The 23,849-nt window shown below is 42.0% G+C and overlaps 1 protein-coding gene across 4 annotated transcripts; it reads left to right on the top strand.

The window, feature by feature from the left end:
• The first annotated feature begins 1,227 nt into the window (after positions 1-1,227).
• On the top strand, positions 1,228-16,708 carry LOC121593156 (transient receptor potential cation channel subfamily A member 1). 4 transcript variants are annotated; one of them, XM_041915281.1, is made up of 16 exons: positions 1,228-1,327; positions 3,648-3,832; positions 3,904-4,068; positions 8,176-8,423; positions 9,520-9,715; positions 9,805-10,911; positions 11,090-11,404; positions 11,562-11,672; positions 12,179-12,286; positions 13,143-13,340; positions 13,437-13,859; positions 15,020-15,136; positions 15,203-15,365; positions 15,434-15,712; positions 15,787-15,917; positions 16,114-16,708. In XM_041915281.1, exons 2-16 carry the CDS (start codon positions 3,710-3,712, stop codon positions 16,282-16,284), a joined length of 3,855 nt encoding a protein of 1,284 aa, XP_041771215.1. In that variant the 5' UTR covers positions 1,228-1,327; positions 3,648-3,709; the 3' UTR covers positions 16,285-16,708. The 4 variants fall into 4 exon arrangements, with proteins under 4 accessions (XP_041771215.1, XP_041771217.1, XP_041771216.1 ...); XM_041915283.1 differs by lacking the exon at positions 11,562-11,672; XM_041915282.1 differs by lacking the exon at positions 12,179-12,286.
• Positions 16,709-23,849: the final 7,141 nt, after the last annotated feature.

Below are 23,849 nucleotides of genomic sequence, written 5' to 3'. Positions count from 1 at the left end.
GGTAAATCAGGATTGTAGACACCCTTTATACGCTGTGTTTCGTAGTAAATGTTAGTGTGTAAGCTCGCCGTTAGTTTAGCATGAAAACGACGACAGATTGAACAACTTATACGCTGTAATATGGGTGAAGCCACATGCAACAAGTTACACCCATTGCAGGATGATTCGAATGAAACCAAAAACGGCGTAATGTGCACTGGCGGGAACTGAACTATCCTGGGACCCATTAAAATAATGACCGATAAGATCCAACAACACAACAGAGAACGTTCGTTTGGGAATAGACAGCGAAATGTTACTTTGATAAATGGATACAATTGGCGCGAAACACTCCATGCGGTATCGATGTGCAAGTGGACCGTCCGTGAATCAGGCTGCTTTCGGTCGATTGCATGATGCTAAAATGGTTGATGACGTTTCATTTTTTTTTCTTTTATTTCAAAGCAATTAAAATATAAAAAAGCTTCAGGTTTTATCATAGAAGGATGGGTCATTTATTGAGTGTTATAAATAATTTCACCATTTCCGTCTCAAGCAAACAAAATTAACGGCAGCTTCAGGGTTTGTGTTGAAATTCAACTCATTCGCTTGAATGTCCTGCATGTGATAACGTCAACCACTGTTTTCATGTAGCTCGTTAGAAGGAAACCTTACTTCAGCAAAAGCACTAATCAAACGATGGTTTCGATGGTGAATTCAAGGCGTTCGTTGGGATTCCAATGTTCGCACTCTTATCGCAATCATTAATCTATGTACTTCATCTAACCCAGCCATTCAACTTGGCGAGGAATATAGACAGCAAAACGATTTTGTAGCAGCAGGCGCTAAATGATGTTTTCTTTGCGACGCGTATGGTTTATCTTCCATGACTATTCCTCCGCGCGACTCTCCCCAGCCACGGAGGAATCAACAGTATCTGGGCTGTGAAATGTTAACCATAACACGTCAGCACAGAGTATAACGTGCGAATGGGCGGGTACGTCAGTATGAAGCTTTAACCACGCTGTACCACATTTTCATCGCTGTATGTTTGCCCTCCAAAGAATGGCCACCATTCGACCCACCCTCGAGTGAGGAGGGGTTTCCACTAGTTTTGTTTTCCCCACATTGCTACGCACACACACCGAGCCAACTGTTTCCTGTCCCCTGTGTGGATTATTGCAGAAGACTGGCACTTTCTCGCCTCGCTCTAATCATTTGCTTAATTTAACTCGTTCCGGTGCTGTTGCAACAGTATTCCGTCAGCCGTTGGGCAAGCTGAACGTGTGAGAGGAGTGCATGGATGATATCGTATCAACTTGGAACAACCAGAATATAAACCTTTGCTGTAATGATACTGAAGCTTTGTGTTGTAAAGTGTTGTAAAGTTACATATGATTGTGATTACTACGATGGACATCGATAGATCAGAACACAAGGATTATGTGAAAAGATGTCGATTTTAATTGCTGTTTGGTGTTACAGTGTTCCTACACTGTTGATCGTTAAATCCAATCGTTATTAAAGTGTTGTGTCGTTATAAATGATTTACATTCGTGTGTTAAATTTAATTTACTTAAGCAATTACCCCTGTGATTTACTTCGGATAAAATAAAGATCCTGTGTTAATGCGTTTGGTGAAAATATGTAGTTGAAATAAGTTTGAAAAAGCGTATGTTAAAATTGGTTTACAAAATATTACGGTTTCATTGAACAAATTGTGTACTTTTAATATTGCAATGAAAGCCTCTCTACACAAAGGATTCAACTTGAACGCAAAACAGAATCATACTAATTGAGCAGTGCGTTTCAGCAATTCCTTACGAAGGATTTACATCTGTAGTTAGCGTGACGTGTGTGGTATTAATTACTAGCCGGAATAAAACGGCAATTAAATTGAATCACAAAAAAAAAACATTCAAATAATTGCGTCCAGTAATGCAATAGTGAAAATATTAATTCACGTTCAACTTGACCATGACATTACGAATTGCGTTAAAGTAATGTTCAAACATAATGGTTTGAGTGAACAATTTCATGAATAAAGTAATGAAAAATTGTGATTTGAGATACAATTATTAAGTTCGAGATGAGCCACAGTTATAAAATATCGATGTATCACTACAAAATGGTGGACCTGTAAAATAAATAGCTTAATTGCTGGTCTCATCATGGACTAGTAAACAAAATCAAATCATGCCTGCAAGATATGATATCAGTTAAATTTAGGTTATCTGATTGTAAAATGATGTGTCATAAAAGCTTACGAACCTTTCTGGTACAAACATTGTTAACTTTACTGTATCACTTTTTTTATTTGAATTTATAGGAGATATATAATCGTCTTGTATGTTCTACTATTTTTTGTGTTATTTTGTTTAATGTGATTCAAATAGTGGACTAAAAGTGCGACGATATGAAGGAGACCTGTAAGAAAATCGTACTCCACTGGATTTCTCACTCATTGTAACAAAAAAGGATGTTGTATTAGTTGGATGGATACATTTTTGTCCCTGTATCAAAAACTATTTTTTACCCAATTATTATTTTTTAGTTTAAAATGTCCATTTTTATCTAAATTATATGGCACACATGTTTCTTAGAGAACGCATCTGCTTCTGTAATCTCGATCCATGTTTTTTTATGGATTTTTCTGGAAATCCCACCTCTTTCAGGTGTCCGCAGTTTTGTGTTTCGATTGTGCCGCTACGGCAACGTTTAAACTAACAAAACTAATACTTTACTGCAAAATTACAGAAGTTGCCTCACTCAAAATCGTACATATATTTAATAATCAATTAAACTAACAGCTATCAAACTCATGCACATATGTTTTCAAGATTGAATAAAATTGACAATCATTTGAATTGAAGTTGTGTGCTGCAATTTATACAAATGGACACATACTTATCTATTCATCTGTATTGTAATGTCCTTCGGTTTAATGAATCAAATTTTCAAAGAAGTCCTTGATTTAAGTCCAAATCGTTAATTGCTATGATACATTTGTATAGTATTGAGGGAACAAAAAGATGATAACGGAATTGTGATATTTTGAAGTCGCAGAATCTTTGAATTCAGGAAGAACTCGGAAAAATGCTGGTCACCCTGACTGTAAGGTATTGGTTAAATCAAACAATGACTGTACTGAAACTTTTCAATCCAATTTTTATTAATAGTTGGATTCAAATTTCTAAAATTAATTACTCAAAATTATTTAGACAATGATAATAAACAAATCCTAATGAAAATGTTAATTTATTCGAATTAATAGGGCTGATTGTTATATATTATGCCCGGCATGGGTTCAAGCCCCTAATGGATCGTCCCCCCGTAGCAAAGATTGACTATCCGGCTGCGTGGTAATGAATTAAGTCTCGAAAACCTGTATATGCCGGCATGTCCGCGTAGGACGTAACGCCAAATAGAAGAAATTATATATTAAAATATTTTTTAGAATTTTTGAAAAGCTTTTTTTTAAATATCCGTTCCGAAAAATTAAACGAAAATGTAAATACTATGAACATGCTGACTGTATACCCCCCCAAAAATAATATTTCGCTATCATTATTGAAACAATAAAACAGTACATTTCATGTATGTGAATATTCGGACATATGTAATCAATGGAATAACTGCTATTTTTGTAAACATTTTACCTACCACAGCTATTTGTCAAATGTTAAAAGTTTTGTATGACGCGTAAGAGCATTGCTCACTTCAAAAAACGATGCCCACTCCGCTGTACTTAATTCATAGTCCTAGATCAGTTCGATCGGATACGGAGCACAATCATCCAACATGCGAAGTCAATCACGAGGAAGAAGATCTTCAACAAACTCAAGCTTTCAAGGTGAAGCATTAGCAAGCGGAAAAGTTGCCAATGAATAGCAAAATTTTATAACGCATCAAAACATCTTCCAGAATTGGCTTCTTTCCCGGCTGAAGCTTCCAACTGGCCATGGTATTCAAAACACAAAGGTGAATCAAATCAATGCACACGATAATAACGAACTGCAAGCCATCCTAACACAGCCGGCGGAGGCCGAAGTATGCTTACTTAGCGATAGCCCATACCGGATTCTAAGGGTGAGTAAGATGTTAAAATGCCTTGCTAAATGTACTCAAGTAACAACTCCCATTTCCAATGCTTGCGTATCGTTCCATACTTTGTTTGCATAAGTGAATCATGGTAAATTGGAACCGGTGCACATTTAAATTATATTAATCCATTTGCTTCAGTTTTATGTAAAGGTCAAATTGAACATGTTTCATTTTTAATCGTGTTCCCCTGTGTTAAAACTCGTTCAAACTTCAACCGATCGCGTGAAGCTAATGGATTGCTGGATTGCTTGCTTGGATTGCTTAAAATGCTTTACATAAGGTCCTTACCGTTGAGTAGGGTCAGTATATTCCCAGAAGTAAATTTAAAAAAATGTATCACGCATGCTAGGCAGTCCACTTCCTCCGGGACTAAAGTGCAGTACTTTTTACTTTTTCCCCTCTCGAAATTTAATTTCATACCATATCTGTTCTGATGGCTTTCCCGCAGTGAAACGATTCAATGCCATTCCAATGTTTCCGAATGGTTGATTCTATACCTAGGAACCATTTCGTACGATCTACCTACGATACTTCGTGCAGCGTTCGTCGGTACGAACGTTTCAGGTGCATCATCAGTGCTCTCCGATTTTAACTACAAGCAATGGCAAAGGATACTCTTTGATTGATAGCAACGAGAATTTTACTCTCGAGCTTCATTCGTTTCTCGTGCTTTTACAAAGCTGCTACTTTTTTTGAATGGATGTACGGAGGCATGCCTTATTGGTCGCTCTCTGTTTACTTGGCTCTCTCAGCATCCTTGGTAATCCTTGTGGAAAGACGTCGGGTCCTATAAAACACCTATTCGCTAGGTGGTGTGGCCTCAGTCTAGTGTTGTCCGCGATCTTAGTCGATGTGTTTGATAAGAAAGTGAAAATTCGGAACCATTCGAGTGTAACGGTTCACTACTTAAAGGATCAAACCACCGCACATCTTATTCAGTGTGGCAGTAGTGGCAAATAGCAACATTTTCAATGGAAGTGTTATGTTGTGATATATGTCCTGTGTTTGAAATGAAAGTAATAAACTTCGTGCTTTGTACTGAAATGAACCAGCTAAAATCAAGCGAAATGGGGCAATAAAAATTAGCAGTTGTTCACTTGCGATGAACTTTTACGACTCTCATCCATAATCCCTACAATCTAATATACGGAATAAAATAAAAAGTGCGTTTTTCTTTGCGTTACGAATTCTACGAATTCAATAATTTTGAATGCAAGAAGTACAATTCAGGAAGTTTTGTGTTTTAGAAAATCTCGAAATAAAAAGAATTTAAGGAGATTTAATAATGCATAGTCCTTTTTCACAATTTATCATTTCATTTTCTCACTTTTTTATTTATTTATTTCATATCGATTGGAATTTCATGATTATTTCAAAATAATTTATTTTTTAATTTTATATAGCTAAGTGTAAATAAAGGAACTGTACAATTTGCTTCGAAACATAATAAATAGTTTCAAAGTGTTTAAAACATTTTCCTAAAAACATCTTTGCTAGTCTTATCATGTTTTTCTATTATCAACTGTTATTGAAACTTTGATAATGTGAACCTTACTTTTAATTCAGTCTTTTTAGATTGATTTATTTACTTGTCACTATCCGGAAAGTTTGATCACAGCTTCGTATAGTAAATGACAATTCGTTAATTGAGCTTGATGAATTAGATTGACGGATACAGGAAATTTGGCGATGTTAAGTTACAACTTTGCTCGTAGGTATAGCAAATAGAAGATAGATCAATTACCAAACATGTAACATAATGGTCGCTTACGATTTACAGCAATAGCAATAAGTTAATTACAGCTTTCAAGAGAATAAAAAACCTCAATAATTGGCGTAAAGTAAAAATAGCAGCGGTGATAAGTACTTAACTAGAGGCGGTGCGATAGTCTATCCGGCAAACGAACCGGATTTAAACGGCCTTATCTCTTACCTACGACTAACTTAATTCGGTGAAATTGTGTTAGTTTGTTGTGACTCTAATCTTAATAGTACTTAATCTTAGTAATCTTAATAGAATAGGTACTCAGTGTCAAAACTTAGATAAAAATAATACTTTAAAACAAAACATACTTTAAGCTTACATAAGTAACATAAGATGTTTCACAAATCAACGAATTACAACAGTAACGCAGTACAACGAAACGTTGCACATAACTTAAAACATTAAAAAGAGTTTTGTTTGAACACGCGTGGTGCTCGATCTATACAGTACCATTATACCCAGAGCCAATTTATTCCAGATTTACAAATATTAACGTCGTCTGCATGTGGAGCTGTGATCTAAAAAATCCTTCATCTATCAACACAGCTTACTTAGAGCTCTAGTGCTTCAGTGTATCCTTGTTCAAGTGCTCACCGGAATCACTGTAGGTTTCAGCGAGTAATTGAACCCATCATCCTATACTACACTTCAAGTGCAGCTAATCTGATGTTATCTGTTGCTATGTATACACGCAAATCTCTACGACATATGTGGCGCAACTGTGCACAACGGAACGGGTTCACGATCGCAACACCATTGAAAATACCCGTCAACTGGAGCCGAGTACTGCGCCTTCAAGGAAGCGCACGCATTAATGCGGAGGAAGTATTGCAGGTTACTATCGAATGGTATTGGTTGTGAGTGTAGTTAAGCAAAGCAGATGTGAATTAAATGCAGATTTTGACTACACATGCACTTTTATTTGTAAAATCATACGAATGAAAAGTTAAATCATCGCACCGTGTGAGTGTATACCGTGGTTGCAATGGAGACGCCTGGTACGATGTAATTTCTTATGCTCGTCAAGCGGAACGTAAACAACGTCTTTGATTTGAAGATTTGGTTGAAATTACTGGTAGAAATGTTCCGTACCAGGATGATTCGTTTCATAATGGTTGTTTTGCTTCCAATGCTTGATGATGAAATCGATTGACTTTCCGTGCTTATCACTCAATACAGTTCAATTATCATACAATCAATACACGACTCCTCCGACCATCTGACTGTCGTGTTTGCATTGGCGATCCTACCGATAGGCACGCATCACTTCACGCCTGGTTCGATTTAGGAATTAAATCGCCGAGCATTTCCATCGATGACAGCAGCGTACAACATAGCGATAGGTTTGGCACATCTATAGACACACGAACAGTTTGATAATGTGTTGCTTTGTTACCAATGGTGGCATTAGTGATGAGCGCTTCGGAGCGCACCAACGGCTCCGAAACCGGCTCTTTTACTGCTCCGGAGGCGGCTCCGCACCAACGGCTTCGGAGCCGGCTTCGAAAATATCTGCAGCCGGTCGGAGCCGGTTCCGGCTTCGGGGCCGTTCTGCCCATCACTAGTTGGCATTCCTTGGACAAAGTAAACATTCAATAAAATGTATTCTGGAAAGGGTTATACTTTCTCCCGAAAAAGCATTGGGTGGAAGGTAGCTTTATCGCAACACAGCAAACGCGAAGTGACATCTACTTTTATCATTAACACATGAAAGATGTCATCCATATAATGTTAGTTTATTCGTTGGAGTGATATATAGAACGCCACTATTGAAGCGCTCAGTTGATGAACGTCGGTCGACCAAGTGAAGCATGGGTGAAAAATACGAAAAGAAGCACAAAACTGCACCGTACACCGAAACACCGAGGGTGAAACTTTGCTGGATTGATACAATGAAAAACACCTTACGTAGTTCGTTCTCCTTTCTGAGGGTCAGTCCATTGAAGCGATAAGACTTATTTATATTTTACGTGTTGAAAGGGTAGTATGTTGTGGGTTAGATATGTGATAGCGTTGGTGAAGTTAAAGAAAGTTTTGTGGCAAATTCAACAGATTTAGCTCTGTTTATTCAATTGAAATTTGATTGCTGGATGTAATTGTTTCTTTGAAAAAATAAAAGTTGTTTACTATCAACTAAATTCCATTAGTATTTTAGATGCAGCTTCACTGTATCAACACACATAATAATAATTGTTGAATATTGTGCATAAATCTCGTAATTGTGTTATATTAAATCAAATTGGGTACCACACAAGAGAGTGGAGAGTGGAGTTGCAACCAGAGAGTGGAATATTTTCTAAATAATATTTCTACGAAACTTTGAACAGGCGGCAGAAGCCGGTAATCTAGAGGAATTCATACGCCTGTATGAAGGGGACAATAACCGACTTTCGGTGAAGGATAGCAAGGGCCGCACGGCTGCCCATCAGGCGGCGGCACGGAATCGAGTTAACATCCTTACCTTCATACATGGCCAAGGCGGAAACTTGAATGCACAGGACATGGTTGGAAACACACCGCTTCATACAGCAGTCGAAAACGATTCGTTGGATGCACTGGAATTTCTGTTGAAAATGTAAGTATATAATATAGCTATGCTTAATCTCTCAGCTGCTTGCACACGTTTGGAGCGATAAGAGCGCGTTCTGGCCTTTGAAATGAGCGATGCATTGTTTTGTTATGGAATTTTAATTTTCGGTTGAAAGTTTGTCGTTTAGGATGCATCACATAAACCAGCCTTACATTTCTAAATTTTATTCAACAGTGCATGGAAATTGCACAGCTCATTCAAACATTAATGTACAGTATCTGTGGAGCTATTAATTACTTATGATTTAAGAACAATAATTAAATTCTTAGTCCTTTTGTTTCTATTCTAACATATTGTTCGCAAAGAAAATTGATGAAAATCAAAACTACTTTTGCTATAAGAGAATCTATTCGCTTAAGCAAGCAAAACCGGTTTACAGAACATTAAATTACATTACTGATTTTACAAGTGAGATTCGGGCAATTGTTGATTATCCAAGTTATCTTTTATATGGCTGTTTGGCGCTAAATTGGATGTAAACGATGGCGTCGACTGCCTTATTTATCTATTATTTATTGAAGTATTAATCATAGGATTGAAATCTTTGCAATTTAGCTATGTAATTTGCAACTATGTTATTATGCTAGCCAAAGCAAACGCTCCTCAATCAGAGCCATATGTCGACACTGCTTGCGTGCGAAGGATGAAACTTCATTATCTTAAATATGAAAATGGATGAAATCATACCGATGCTTTGCAATCTTTGAATATCATTAAAAAATTACTATTGTTTTTACTAGTATATTTGTGATCATATGCTTTGTAAATTTATATATTTTGTATTCGTTTTGCTTTAATGGTATAAAACATAAAAAAGTTATCTTTAAGTCATTCCCTTTTTCCGAGAATGACGACAAAGAAAATGTCTTTATTTCCATTAATGGTACTAAGAATTTTATAGTTTCTTCAAGTCACATAGTCCTTTGTAAAGTACCAAGAAAGTTGCCAATTTAATTTATAAGACCAGTTTTGTCATACAACAAATTTAAGCTACATCAAGTATAATCAGGCCAACTTGATTATGATTAACACTATTACATCAAAATCGTGATCCACTATCTCATTGCCTAATACTCGACAGTCCGGTGGCAACGAATGTGCTGAACGAAAAGAAGCTCGCTCCAGTGCATCTTGCTACTGAGCAGAACAAAGTGCACGCTCTGCAGGTGATGGGTAAATATCGAGAAGTAATCGACATACAGCAGGGCGGAGAACATGGTAGAACGGCCTTGCATTTGGCAGCCATTTACGACAACGAAGAGTGTGCTAGAATATTGGTAAGAGCTCTCGTGTTCTTGTTGCGAAGGTTGTTTTTATTGCACCTTAAACGTATTGCCTTTCTGCTTGATGACATTTACGCATGTAGATATCCGAGTTTGGAGCGTGTCCAAGGAAACCCTGCAACAACGGATACTACCCAATACACGAGGCCGCTAAAAACGCCAGCTCCAAAACGATGGAGGTCTTCTTCCAGTGGGGTGAATCGAAGGGTTGTACCAGGGAGGAGATGATTTCCTTCTACGACTCGGAAGGCAACGTCCCGCTACATTCGGCCGTGCACGGTGGCGACATTAAGGCGGTGGAGCTGTGTCTTAAATCTGGTGCAAAAATTTCGACGCAACAGCACGACCTCTCAACGCCAGTTCATCTGGCGGCTGCCCAAGGGGCGATCGAGATAGTGAAGCTCATGTTTCGTATGCAACCACTCGAGAAGCGTATCAGTTTGAACTGCACCGACATCCAGAAGATGACTCCGTTACACTGTGCCGCCATGTTTGACCATCCGGAAATTGTTGAGTATCTGGTGAAGGAGGGTGCCGATATCAATGCGATGGATAAGGAGAAGCGCTCACCCTTGCTGCTGTCCTCGTCACGCGGCGGCTGGCGCACCGTGATGGCCTTGATTAGGCTGGGCGCAAACATTAGCCTAAAGGACGCCAACTCACGGAACGTCTTACATCTGGTCATTATGAACGGTGGGTGTTTGGACGAGTTTGCGAAAGAGGTTTGTCGCACACAGTCCGAGATTTATTTGTTGCAGCTGCTGAACGAGAAGGACGACGCCGGTTGTTCGCCGCTGCACTACGCTAGCCGCGAAGGCCACATACGGTCGCTGGAGAACCTGATCCGGCTAGGAGCGTGCATTAATCTTAAGAACAATAACAACGAGAGCCCACTGCACTTTGCAGCGCGCTACGGACGATACAACACCGTACGCCAGCTGCTCGACTCCGAAAAGGGGACGTTCATCATCAACGAAAGCGATGGCGAAGGACTCACCCCGTTGCATATTGCGTCGCAGCAGGGTCACACAAGGGTCGTCCAGCTTTTGCTGAACCGAGGAGCATTGCTGCACCGGGACCACAATGGACGCAATCCACTTCATCTGGCTGCAATGTCTGGTTACAGGCAGACGATCGAGCTGCTGCATTCCGTCCATTCGCACCTGTTGGATCAGGTCGACAAAGATGGGGTAAGTAGGATGGGTATGCGAAGATGACGGGCTTTGGCCTACCCTTACATGTTTGCTTTATATTTTGTTTGGTTAAACACAATCGATGTATGCAATTCACGAGATTCAAAATCTGATAAAACAAAGGCGTTCAGGCCTACTCAACATGAAGGTTGATCTCTATCACTATTCTACTTAGAATACAGCGCTGCATTTGGCGACGATGGAGAATAAACCAAATGCGGTGATACTACTGCTAAGTCTTGGCTGCAAACTGCTACACAATTACATGGACATGAGCGCTATCGATTATGCGATTTATTACAAGTATCCCGAAGCGGCCCTGGCTATGGCAACCCATGAGGAGCGTTCCAGCGAGGTGATGGCACTCAAATCGGACAAACATCCGTGTGTAACGCTCGCACTGATCGCTTCGATGCCGCGTGTTTTTGAAGCCGTACAGGACAATTGCATCACCAAGGCTAACTGCAAGAAGGATTCGAAAAGCTTCTACGTAAGTAGGATACGACCACTCCAGTTGGTTAATTAATTTCTTTTCAGCAAACACGCTCCTGCACGTGGCTCACGGACACGGGCACACGGGAAATGGTCTAAATAATGTGCCACCAGCTGTGTTGCAAGCGTTCTAATAAAACCCTTCCCACAAACAGATTCGATACTCGTTTAGCTGTCTGCAGTGTCCAGCACTGTACGCGCAAATGGACGCTCGCACCGGAGAAGCCGTGCAGATATCGAAACCGATTCCGCTTCCCGCGTTGAATGTAAGCGGCTACTAACCTTGGCACGCTGTGCTTTTGCATGGTTTGCCTGGATCAGGATCTGCATGATATTTTGCAAAATTTCAGTCATTATACCATTATGCTTGCCCTCATTGGCCTGGCTAGCTTGTCACATGCCATCAACTTCGGAATTAACAGTACAGCGAACGCTTTGTGTTGCATGGCACAGCGAAGTTAGCAATTACGCACCATTTGTCAGCCGTTCCCGCTCAATCATCCTCGGCTCTTTCGTCTGCCTTGCTGACTGTATGCATTTTGTATGCGTTTATCGTTGTAACGTCATGATCGTTTTGAATGACACTATTGTGCGAAGAAAAAAAGAAGCATTATGCGTTGAAAATGTGTACGAAGCTTGGAATGATTAACACTTATGATCTTTAGCCTAAACTACAAATTGTTATGATGTTCGGAATAAGCAAGAGTGTGTTATTTGTCGTTTGTTAAATTGAGAGTAAATGATTTGTTCATTTTTATTTAATTCACTTTAGATCAAATATTCATTTCACGCGTACCAAAAGTCGCAAGAGGGCATTGCAGAAATGCGGAAAACTTTGAACGATCCCAAATGGCGCCCACAACCTTTGCATGTTGTTAATGTGAGTTATTTTTCGCTTAAAGGTAATGAATGAATGTCGTTCCTCTATGTGTATCAAGGCCAGTATTAAAGAGGGTTTTAGTTTTAGGCCAAACCTTTGGTAAGGGATTTTTTGTGTGTGCTTTAGGCTTCCATGAAATGTTTTAAATGTTTTCTTTTAAATTTCTGCATCAACGGATGGCTCATGCCATTAACAAATGTCAAGATGCTTTACCTTTGTTTAGATGTTTGTATGCGTGCTATGACTTTATTCAAAACGTCTCTCTTGAGAGTTCAACGATTCGACGATAAGTAGGAACATTCCAAAACTTAGTTAAAACATAATAACGTAGAAAAATACATGAATTATTACGAATAAAACATTCAACTATCATATATAAAATAACAAATCATTAATTTGGAGCAGATATTTGCAAGGAAAAGAATATTGTTTCAAGATAAAGACACGTTCCTACTCATCGACCTACATTCCAGATCATCGATCTATCCGATCTATTTAAGGTAAGGGAAACGCGATCAAAGTAAAACTGAAGTGTATCAAACTTTTGAGATGCGATGACACAGGCATTAACCTTAGCACAGGATTTTGTCTGCAACGAACTACCGTTCTAGTTTATCCACCTCGAACGTTCCGTTCAGCTTCTCACAGTTTACGTGCCTTTATTTGTAGTGCATTGTTCGTGTTTGCTGTTTGCACAGTCAGTGTCTCCGTAATATTGGTGGCTTTCAAAACCTCATCAGTTCGTGCTGGAAAGTAATTTAATTAATCTTTTATTCACGCCACTTCCTGTTGATATTACCTTGCCGCATGACGATCTTTTTGCGTCTGCCGCAATCTTCACACCACCGCTCTCCAGGCCATGGTAGCACACGGACGGGTGGAGCTGCTGGCCCATCCCCTCAGTCAAAAGTACTTGCAAATGAAGTGGAACTCCTACGGCAAATACTTTCACCTGGCCAACTTGCTGTTCTACAGTGTGTTTCTGTTTTTCGTGACACTGTTCACGTCCCAGCTGATGCGCAACGCAACTCCTATCGGGCATACGGATGGAAATGTAAGAAACCGGGAAACGGAAACTGAGAAACTGAGCCAGTTTCGAGGAAGGTTGCTGTTTAAGACTTATTAAAAATTCATCTCACATGCTTTGCAGCACACACAAGCAGCAGGTACACCGGTGGACAGTGGGCAACATATACTGGCACTCCGCTCAACAATAGCCCGTTCGAAGGGATACAATTCGGGTACCGTGGCTAATGTGACCTCCTCCGTAGCACCACCTACGATTGAGGAACAGATGGAAGTCACAACCACGACGCTTGTCTCCGGGATCGGTATAATTATCTATATTGTCGTCAATGCTTTGCGTGAGCTGGTGCAGGTTTACCAACAAAAGTGGCACTACTTACTCGAGCCGAACAACTTCATCTCGTGGATACTGTATACGTCGGCACTGATTATGATTTGGCCCATGTTTTCTAGTGGGATGTGCTTCAGTATCAACTATTCGGCGGCTTCAATAACTGTCTTTCTGTCATGGTTCAATTTGCTGTTGTTTCTCCAACGATTTGACCAGGTAAGCCATTTCGGGGTATCTTTTAACGTTTATTCGTCAATCACTTTGAGATCACTTGGTGTCCATGTGTAAACACGTTCGATGTATGGTTCTTAATATCATTCCTAAATCGTTGACAACATTTTCACATTTGAGGTTTGGTGTTTTTGCTCCACTGCTTACTAGCAGTGTGTGCCATCAAAGGAATGTTTTCAATCAATCCGTACAGTTAAAGTGGCTCCAACATCAAACCTACACTGAAATCACTATAAAGCAACATAGAACCAATGAGCATGACATAAACACGTGTACGCTAGGACCGTTCCGTTCGTGGCAACCGATTTGGAAACATTGACGCGAAGCATCGTTATATAGCAAGAGCTACACTGAAAGGGATACGTTTGGGAGATTCTTTACATTTTTCTCTATTATAGATTATCCTGGTGCACCCAATTTACGGTATCGTGCAGAAGCTAATACTGAAAAGAAAACACTTGTACGTACACATGAATACATGCTATCTTTGCCCGTTCTTTATACCAATTTTATACCAAATAACGATTTTTGAAAGGATACATGGATTAGTACAGTAACATGCTTTAAAGTCTTAAAACAGTTAAAGCATTACATTGGACAGGTATTAATTTATTTGTCTGTTAAAAATGTTGGTTATTTCTTGCTGTGCAAGTGTTTCTTCTGTATTATCATTGTGGAAAATGAATATTTTGTATTGTTATGAACTACAAAATATCTAGGTATGATATACACATATTTTACGTGTTTCAATTGTTTGACGAACGAAAAAAAAAAACTATTCAATTATCTGTTTTCATTAAAACCACTTATAAACTAATAGGCCATCAATTCAGACCAGTATTTGGTATAACTTTTCCTACACAGTTCATAGACTTGTTTTGCACAAATGTGCGTTTTTTTTTTGCGGCGTGTTTCGCTACATTCTCACCAATCAGTGGTATGTGTGTTCCTCACAGCCATGCGAAGGAAGTATTTGTGAAAGTGAAATGTAATAAAGGCAAATGGCTTTCGGACGGTATTTATCGAAGGAAACGATAGCTTCAAACATTCCTTCACCATTCTACACACCACGGCAGCAGCAACGGAACGGTTATTAATTTTTTCCTTCTTCTTTGTCCCGGTTTTGTATGTTTGTTTGTTTTTAGATTGGTATATACGTTGTCATGTTTCTGGAAATCCTTCAAACGCTTATCAAGGTCCTGATTGTGTTCAGCATTTTGATCATCGCATTTGGGTTGGCGTTTTACATTTTGCTGTCGAAGGTACGTACCGTTGGCAGCTATTCGGTACGTGCGATTGTAATTAAAGCGTCCCTTTAAACTGTTCAGGTGTCTGAGCCTCAAGTGAATCATCTGTCCTTCTCATCGATACCTATGTCTCTGGTGCGGACCTTTTCGATGATGCTGGGCGAGATGGATTTCGTCGGCACGTACGTGCAACCGTACCACGTGGGAGATCTACCCTTTCCTTTCCCTTCGTTTGTTATACTTTGTAAGTGATGTGTACGACGCAGGCAAGTGTGCAGACGTACACGGGCTAATGCAATTTTTGTTGCGCAGGTTTGTTCATGATCCTTATGCCGATTCTGTTGATGAATCTGCTGATCGGTTTGGCGGTCGGTGACATCGAATCGGTTCGCCGCAATGCCCAACTCAAGCGGCTTGCCATGCAGGTGGTACTGCACACGGAGCTGGAACGCAAACTGCCCCAGATGTGGCTCGAGATGGTTGACAAAATGGAGCTGATTGAGTATCCGAACGAGAAAAAGTGTAAACTTGGCTTCCTCGATTCCGTCCTGCGTAAGTGGTTCTGCAATCCTTTCACGGATGATTACAAAGGTACCGTATTAGCTTTACCAGCGCGACATCACGCTGTACTAGTAGCCGGCAATGATATATCGCCATTTATATAGGTGGTATCGATTATGTACTGGAAAACACGGAAGACTACGTAGCGGTTGAGTTGGAGAAGCAGAAACGAAAACTGCGTGACATTGGTACAGCCCTGGATGCACAACATCAATTGCTTCGGTTGATCGTACAGGTACGTAATGCGATTGACGTTAATGTATGTGTACTAGAGCATAACACCAACACACACACACACACACACACACACACACCCTTTCCCTCTTTCTCTCTCTATCTCTCTCTCCCTCTCTCTCTCTCTCTCTCTCTCTCTCTCTCTCTCTCTCTCTCTCTCTCTCTTTCTCTATCGATTGTATTGACTCACTACTCAGAAAATGGAGATAAAAACCGAAGCAGATGACGTCGATGAAGGTGTCTCGACAAGCGATCTGAAGGCGTCCAGCGGGCTATTGACCGGGACTCGATCATCGCGCTGGTCATCGCCGAGAATACGCAAGAAACTAGGTGCCACCCTCAGCTTCAACAAATCCATTGGCAAGTAAACGCATCTACAGTGAAGTTCATAGTCAATTTTTCGTTCATCTGCTGATACATCTTGACCGCAATGAATATGAACCTAACTGGGCGGTTTTCATAATCGTTTCATTTCAAACAAATAAATAAATAAATCTTTTTTCAAATAAAAAGAATACACAGAGCTTGTACGCGCGTGTGTGTATGTGTACGCGTGTGTGCGTATGTAGATATGTAACATTATCATTTCTGCATCCATGTTTATGTATAATGAAACAGGCCGAAACGAATTGTACCGTTCGGCAGCATAGTGCATATACCACAAGATGATGTATTTTTATTGAAGATACTATTTTTACCCCTTTTACTACAGTAACGTTTGCACGCGGGACATTGATGTTGTTAGTAGAGCTACTATATTATAAATGTGACGAAAATAAATAAAAACATGAGTTAGCGCTACAAATCATGAATAGTTGTTCATTTATATATATGTGATTCCGGAAGGTAGGTCTGCACAACATTATCCGGAGCCGTTTTGAATCGTCTGATATCGGCTGGAATCGACTGAAGTCATCCGGAGTCATCAGGAGTTGTCCGAAGTAGGAGTTGTCCAGAGTTGGAGTCGTTCGGAGTCGTTCGGAGTAGGCCGGAGTCGGCCGGACATGCCCGGTGCAATGTTATTGTGGTCTGGCATTTAATTTCTGGCTCCAACTCCTGTTGACTACGGTAGACTCAAATACTTACTTACTTACTTCCTTACTTCTCCGGCGCTACAACCGCTTTGCGGTGTTTCCCTGCCTCAGGAGTGTCCGAAACTGCTCTCGGTCTTGCACCTTCGTCTGCCAATTTTTTATCCCGGCCTTAATGGCGGACGCCTCCATGCCATCCTGCCACCTCAATTTAGGCCTACCACACCTCCTCTGTCCTTGTGGATGTCCTAAAAAGACTTTACGTGCTGGGTCGTCTGTTTCCATGCTTACAACATGGCCAGCCCACCGGCGAGCTGGATACGCTGCACGATAGTGAGGTCGCACGATAGTGAGTAGTGTATATCTCGTATAGCTCGTCATTATAGCGACTCCTCCATTGTCCTTCCACACATACGGGGCCAAATATCCTTCTGAGCATCTACCTCTCGAACGCGGCTAAGAGGGTTTCGTCTGGTTTGGATAATGTCCATGTCTCCGTGGCGTATGTGAGTACCTATATATAGGTGAGTATATAGGTGATATATAATCCCAGCTTCGTCCGTTGCCACTTCAAAAGTGCATCGACTCGAATAGCTATTCCAAAAAAAGAATGGTATGTCTAAGTCTAAGTAACACTCGGGCATTGAAGTCAAACAAGTGGTAGGAGTTGTTGAAAACCGATAGAGATCGGAGAAAATGAATGATACCGATACCATTGATGCTGCTCTCGTCAACAATCCGGCTGGCGCAATTAACATGAGTACTCCTTTCATCGACAGTGAGATCGTTTTATCAGCCCTAATGCAACTAAAGCCTTCCATTCGAGGAATTCTTGGATGGTTCCTATTCATAAAAAGGGCGACAGGACAGATGCCATCAACTACCGGGGTATTACATCTTCGTGTGCTATTGCCAAGGTGTTCGAACTAGTGATATACAAAAATCTGCTATATGCATGCCTCAGCTACCTAAGCCCGTATCAACATGGATTCGTGCCAAAAAAGTCGGCTACCACGAACCTGGTTGAATTTGTAACCTATTGCACTAGCCAAATTGGAGCTCAAGTCGATGCAATTTATACAGATCTGAAAGCAGCGTTCAATAGTGTTGGGTCAAGTAGCTCTTTTGCAAGAGCGGAGCGCACCGCTCTCGCTCTCTAAAGTGTGCGGTGCGCTTGAGGTAGCTCCGCACAGAGCGCTACACATAGGAGCGATTGTGCGATGCGATCCCAGGAGCGATTGTGCGATGCGCTCCCAGGAGCGAAATATCGCACTTTACTGAGCGCTACACGCAGGAGCGAAGCGAAGTTTCGCACCTCACGGAGCGTTGCACGCAGGAGCGATTGTGCGATGCGCAGGAGCGAAGGTTCACAATTCACTGTTCGCGCTTTCAAGCGCACATCTTCTTGCTCATTGTTTTAACTTGTGTTGGATAAAGTAGCACAATGAAGTGTGTTGTGCGTACACGCACGCACATCTCAGTGTGCGGTGCACATTTCGCACTGTGCGCGCACTTCGCACTTTTCGCACAGTGGGAGTACACTCCGCACGGTGCGCGCACTTTTCGCACAGTGCGTGCGCATTCCGCACTCATTCCGCGCAACGCACACTTCGCACAATGCAAGCATATTTCGCAATTTTCGTGCAGTGCTTCACTTCACGGGGAAAGTGACCGTCCATTCTACCATGCTGCGATCCCACTCCGCGCCCGGGCCTTTGGATGAGGATGCGCTACAAGATAGCTGAACCAGCCGTTCTACCGATAAGGTAGCCGTAATCGATCATCTGGCGGCAGAATCTGGCGGCTTTGGAGTAGTTATCATGACGCCGATTGACCGGCAATGCCTTGGAATGGGTTCGGATCGGTAGGTTCATGTTTTGGTCAAGTGCATTCCGTGCATTTGTCGCGCCACAGCAGTAGACCCGGCAGCACCAAAATCAAAACAAAAACCTTCCCCGAGTGTGGACTGCTATGCTAAGTTCTTCTTATTATTATAATTATTATTATTGGCGTAATGGCCTACGCCAGGGGTCTCCAAACTTTTCAGTAAGCGGGCCGCATCGCTTCACATATAATCGTGTTGAGGGCCATTTTTCCGTTGCCTGTATCTAATGCGAACGTTTCAATTTCGTCTTTATAAGAAAATACTAGCATAATATACAAAACTCTATTATTCATCCTTGATCTACGTATCTAAAAAGCAGAATGTAATTACATTTTCTTTAAAAATAGTCACAATAATCAACTATTTATTTTAACCTTCACAAAGTTGCCACGGGCCGCATAATAGGCTCTCGAGGGCCGCATGCGGCCCGCGGGCCGTAGTTTGGAGACCTCTGGCCTACGCGATCGTGCCGGCTTTTTCAGGACTTGAGTACCACGTAGCCGGGTACTCAGCTCTTGCTACGGCGGACGGTTCATACGCGGTTAGAACCCACGACGGACATGCAGACGTGCGGAATGATGGCGGTGCCGCGGACCCTCTCCTGTCCAGTGGGCAACTTGCATACTGCCACACTGTCTCCTGCCCGATGCATACGCTGCAGGCAGGGGGAAGGATGCACCTCCACGATAAAAAAACACCGCCATGAACCAGCGGCGGATCTAACGGTAGGCGGACTGTAGAATGCCGTATGTCTATAAGTGGACAGAGTATTAGCGACAAGGGCCCCCGGAAAGATGGTCGTTGGGGCTCCGTGGCTGGAGAACCATTTGCACCTCCCCTCCCCCCATGGCGACAACAATTGTAGGGCCTGTGACCGATGATCGTAGTGATCCCATGGCCACCCCCGTCCCACGCTGGTGACTTAAGTATACTGTTAAATCTCCCAACAGCTGTGTCTCAGTACCCCCTCCTCCCGGTCATCAGTTACCATTAACAGGGGCCTCAATTCGTCTTTCCGCCTTTCATGAACACCTTCCTTTCTTTGATCGATAGATCATAACATTCCGGAAGAAAACACATTTGGCGACAGTTGTGCACACACACGCACGCTCATACCCTTGCGCAGACGGCACAGCATATCTGTGTAATCTAAAACATACGAAGGCAAAAGCTTAGTGTAACAAAGTTATGGTTAATGCTTAACACGTTCAGATCGATGGCAGGCCCCAGGGACTGCCAGTGAACGTTCCAAATATACCGGTTTCACAATCAGCTTGCGTTCTAGATGCCGGCGGAATGAAAAGTTGATGAAAATCAGCGCCGGACTGAATGTGTTAATGCGAATTAGGGTTCTGCGCGCAAACCCAGCAACGTGAGCTAGCGATTCCTTAGTCATTTTTATATTGCAGCGATTAAACTCATTGCGCTTTTTTAGTTTGATTTGTGAAAATGCAACTACATCGCCGCAATGTTTGTTAACGGCATTTTTAGGCGCCGCAACAGCTCGCGAGCATTGACCACACGCGAGAAAGAGATGGCGCTATGGAGGGAAAAAGCACGGACGACGGCTGATAGCGATTGGCCGTCTGACGCACTAACACATCCAAACCTTCGACAGCTGGCTCAGGCGAGGGGTATGAGGCGGAGCCAGGGACGGGTAGCTCGACGAGCTGCTTGACAAATTTGCCGTTGGAGAGAAAAAGAAGGCATGATAAAATTCTCCGAACGCCATGATTTCTTCCGTCGCTTTGCGTAGCGGGACACTGGCAAAGAATTATGTTTCTCTCTCAACCCAATGCTTTGGGCCAACGATGATTAAATTGTATTGATTTCAGCTGTGCGCGTGTGTTTCAGCGTTCTGCGCTTTCGCCATGCGTAAAAGGGTGGAAAAGAAGTAGTGGTGGGAGCTCGGAATCGGACCTACCCGATTCCGATTCCGTGTTCGGAATCAACTCCGGAGCCGATTCCGATGCTAGAATCGATTCCGATTCCGGAGTCGATTCCGGAGCTGATTCCGGAGTTGGTTTCGGAGCCGATTCCGGAGTTGAATCCGGAGCTGATTCCGGAGCCGACACTGGAATCGATTCCGGAATTGACTCCAGAATCGATTCCAGGATCGGAATCGGCTCCGGAATCAGAACTTGACTCCAGAAATGGAATGGCTTGAATTGAAATAAGAAGTGTGGGAAGCGAAATAAGCCCGCGAATTTCCATGTGAATAGATCATTTACAAGTAAATTTTGATTCTTTGTCGTTATCAACACATAGCATCATTGACTCAAACGCCTATTCCTATGAAGATGCCCAAACCGACTCCGTTTCGAAGCCAATTCTGATTTCGGAGGCAATTCCGATGTTGAAGCCGATTTTGATTCCGGAGCCAATTCCGGAACCGATTCCAATTCCGGAGCTGATTCAGATTCAGGAGCCAATTACGATTCCGGAGCCGATTCCGGAACCATTTCCGGATCCGATTCCGGAACTAATTCCGGAGCCGATTCCGGAACCTATTTCGGAGCCGATTCCCGAACCAATTCCGGAGCCGATTCCGGAGTTGGTTCCGGAGCCGAAATAATATCCGGAATCGATTCCAGAAGATTTGGGAGCTAGCCGGAATCGATTCCGACGAAATCCTCATTTTCCCCATCACTAAAAAGAAGAGCGAGGAATGAAGTGCAGCCTCTCTCTCTGTCTCTATCTCTCTCTTTCTCTCTCTCTTTCTCTCTCTCTCTATCTCTCTCTTTCTCTCTCTCCCTCTCTCCCTCTCCCTCTCTCTCTCTCCCTCTCTCTGTCTCTCTCTGTCTCTAACTCTCTCTCTCGAATGATCTGTCATTGGTTACTTCGTGTACGTTCGACATACATTTGACATCCTTGTATTGGCATTTTACAATTTGGAAATGAAGGTTACAGTTGAAGCTTTAGAGTGTTAAGAGTGTGCTCGCACTGTGCGGAGTGTAAGAAAAGTGCGCGCACTGTACGGAGTGTGCGAAAAGTGCGCGCACTGTGCGGAGTGTGCGTAAAGTGCGGAGTGCGCATGCACTGTGCGAAAAGTGCGGAGGGCGCGCACAGTGCAGAGTGCGCTTTCCGCTCACATTCCGCAAGTTAAAGCCTGGATTTATGCAAGCCATCATTTTCTGTGCGAAGCTTTCAAGCGTACATCTTCTAGCTCCTGCGTGCAGCGCTCCGTGAGGTGCGAAACTTCGCTCCTGGGAGCGCATCGCACAATCGCTCCTGGGAGCGCATCGCACAATCGCTCCTGGGAGCGCATCGCACAATCGCTCCTGGAAGCGCATCGCACAACCGCTTCTGCGTGCAGCGCTCAGTAAAGTGCAAAATTTTGAGCTACCTATTTTTCCTGTGGGCAGTGCGGGAGCGCGCACAATAAGAAGAGCGGAGCGATTGAGGTACCTCTTTCGATCTTGAGCCAACACTAGCTGCAACTCAAAGCGTTCATTTCGCTTCGCTTAGATTATTGTATTATGAGTATTTCCTTACTCAACGGCATTTTGTATTGCTGTAGTAAATAGAATATTACAGCTGAAACCTGCCAAACATACTATTTTTGGAACAATAGATGTGGCACCTGGCGAAGCAACCTGGTGAAGAAAGCGAATCGTGCGGCCGTTAGAGTGTTAAGAGATAGAACGGCTGAATATCGATGTGACGCACCTGTCAGTGAACCGGTTCAACATTCCCCAGCAGTGTCTCATCGAGAATTCCTAGACCAACATCATGCAAAAGCTCTACTTCAACATTTTTGTCGCGAAAACTTAAGAGGATTTGATAAAAGCTCAAGATAAAACTTAACAACCTGCTCCGCTGTAGCGAAAATTCCGGATAACTGACAGAAGCCAGCTCGCAAGGACTTGGACTAATTTGTGCAAGTAAGCTTTAATAATTACGCGAACGGAAATTATCTGTTTTAGTTTTATTAAAAGTCTTAGTCCGAGTAAAAGTCCAATTTTTATCCAAACATAAGTTCGGTTTTCAATTTGCATATTACTATTGTTTTGGGTTAAAAATTGCATAAAAAATTAAACATTTGAAAATATGGCACAAATTTGGACAAGGTACATCTACACCTTTAGCTGTGCAAAAGTACTTCGGTTTGGGAGGTTTTGAAAAGTGGGAATTGCAATGTGTTTGAAAAATGTCCCATCAAAGGTCAGTGAAATGTAAGAAGATCAACGATCAACGGAAGCCAACGGCGCTAGACCGTGGGCAGTAGCGGGCACTTCTCTAGCATTTCCAAATAGCAATGCAATTAGTGTGATTCGATAGTCCAGTTCCAGATTCCAGTACAAGGACGAAGCTCGTTGATTTAACGCAGCTTTATCTGAAGTGGACTGTCACATTGATTTAAAGTTTCGTTATAGAGGCCACTTTTAAGATATTTATTAGTAATTGTTTGGAGGTTGTTTTGGTTTGTAAAAATGAAAATGTCGCAACAACCATTATATTTAATTCACAGATAATGTGCATGATCATGATCTTCAGTGAATCAGGTTTCGGATATTCAACGTTCTACTCGTATTCAACGGTATCAACGGAATTGATACAAAACACATTGAAAAGCATGGTACCTTTCGTTGCAAGAGGGCGCGATAATCCCAAGCAAAAGGATTAGAATGCGTTATTGTAATGTCCGCCATAAAGCGATCGGGTTTGCAGATTCTTCTTCTTCTCTTTCTTATTCTTTGCGAGCAGCCGACCGTACCACGGGACCGGCCATTTCGATCTCACAGATGACAAATTACAACATACTAAAAACAAAAATAAGGTACAACATTGTGATACACAACGTCATGAATAACGGCGGTATGCAACGCACGAATAGTTGTTTGGTTTTCCGTGTACTCCCACAACGTTCACTTTTATTTTTCGCATAATGAATCTCATATCTTCGCCGTGCAACATGCATTACAATTTCCCTACAGAGAAGGGCTCTTGATTTTATTTGCTTTATCTCTCTGTCTCTCTTTCTCTATTTCTCTCTCTCTCTCTCGTTCTCTTTTTC

Source organism: Anopheles merus, chromosome 2L, assembly GCF_017562075.2.
Source record: "Anopheles merus strain MAF chromosome 2L, AmerM5.1, whole genome shotgun sequence".
Classification (NCBI taxonomy): domain Eukaryota; kingdom Metazoa; phylum Arthropoda; class Insecta; order Diptera; family Culicidae; genus Anopheles; species Anopheles merus.
This window is presented reverse-complemented; position numbering and strand designations above follow the sequence as displayed.

Coding starts and splice junctions, on each gene's coding strand:
- LOC121593156 (XM_041915281.1), top strand. CDS start 3,710: ATGCCCACTCCGCTGTACTTAATTCATAGTCCTAGATCAGTTCGATCG. Junction 9,716..9,804: donor AAGAGTGTGCTAGAATATTG/GTAAGAGCTCTC, acceptor TTACGCATGTAG/ATATCCGAGTTTGGAGCGTG. Junction 12,287..13,142: donor AACCTTTGCATGTTGTTAAT/GTGAGTTATTTT, acceptor ACCGCTCTCCAG/GCCATGGTAGCACACGGACG.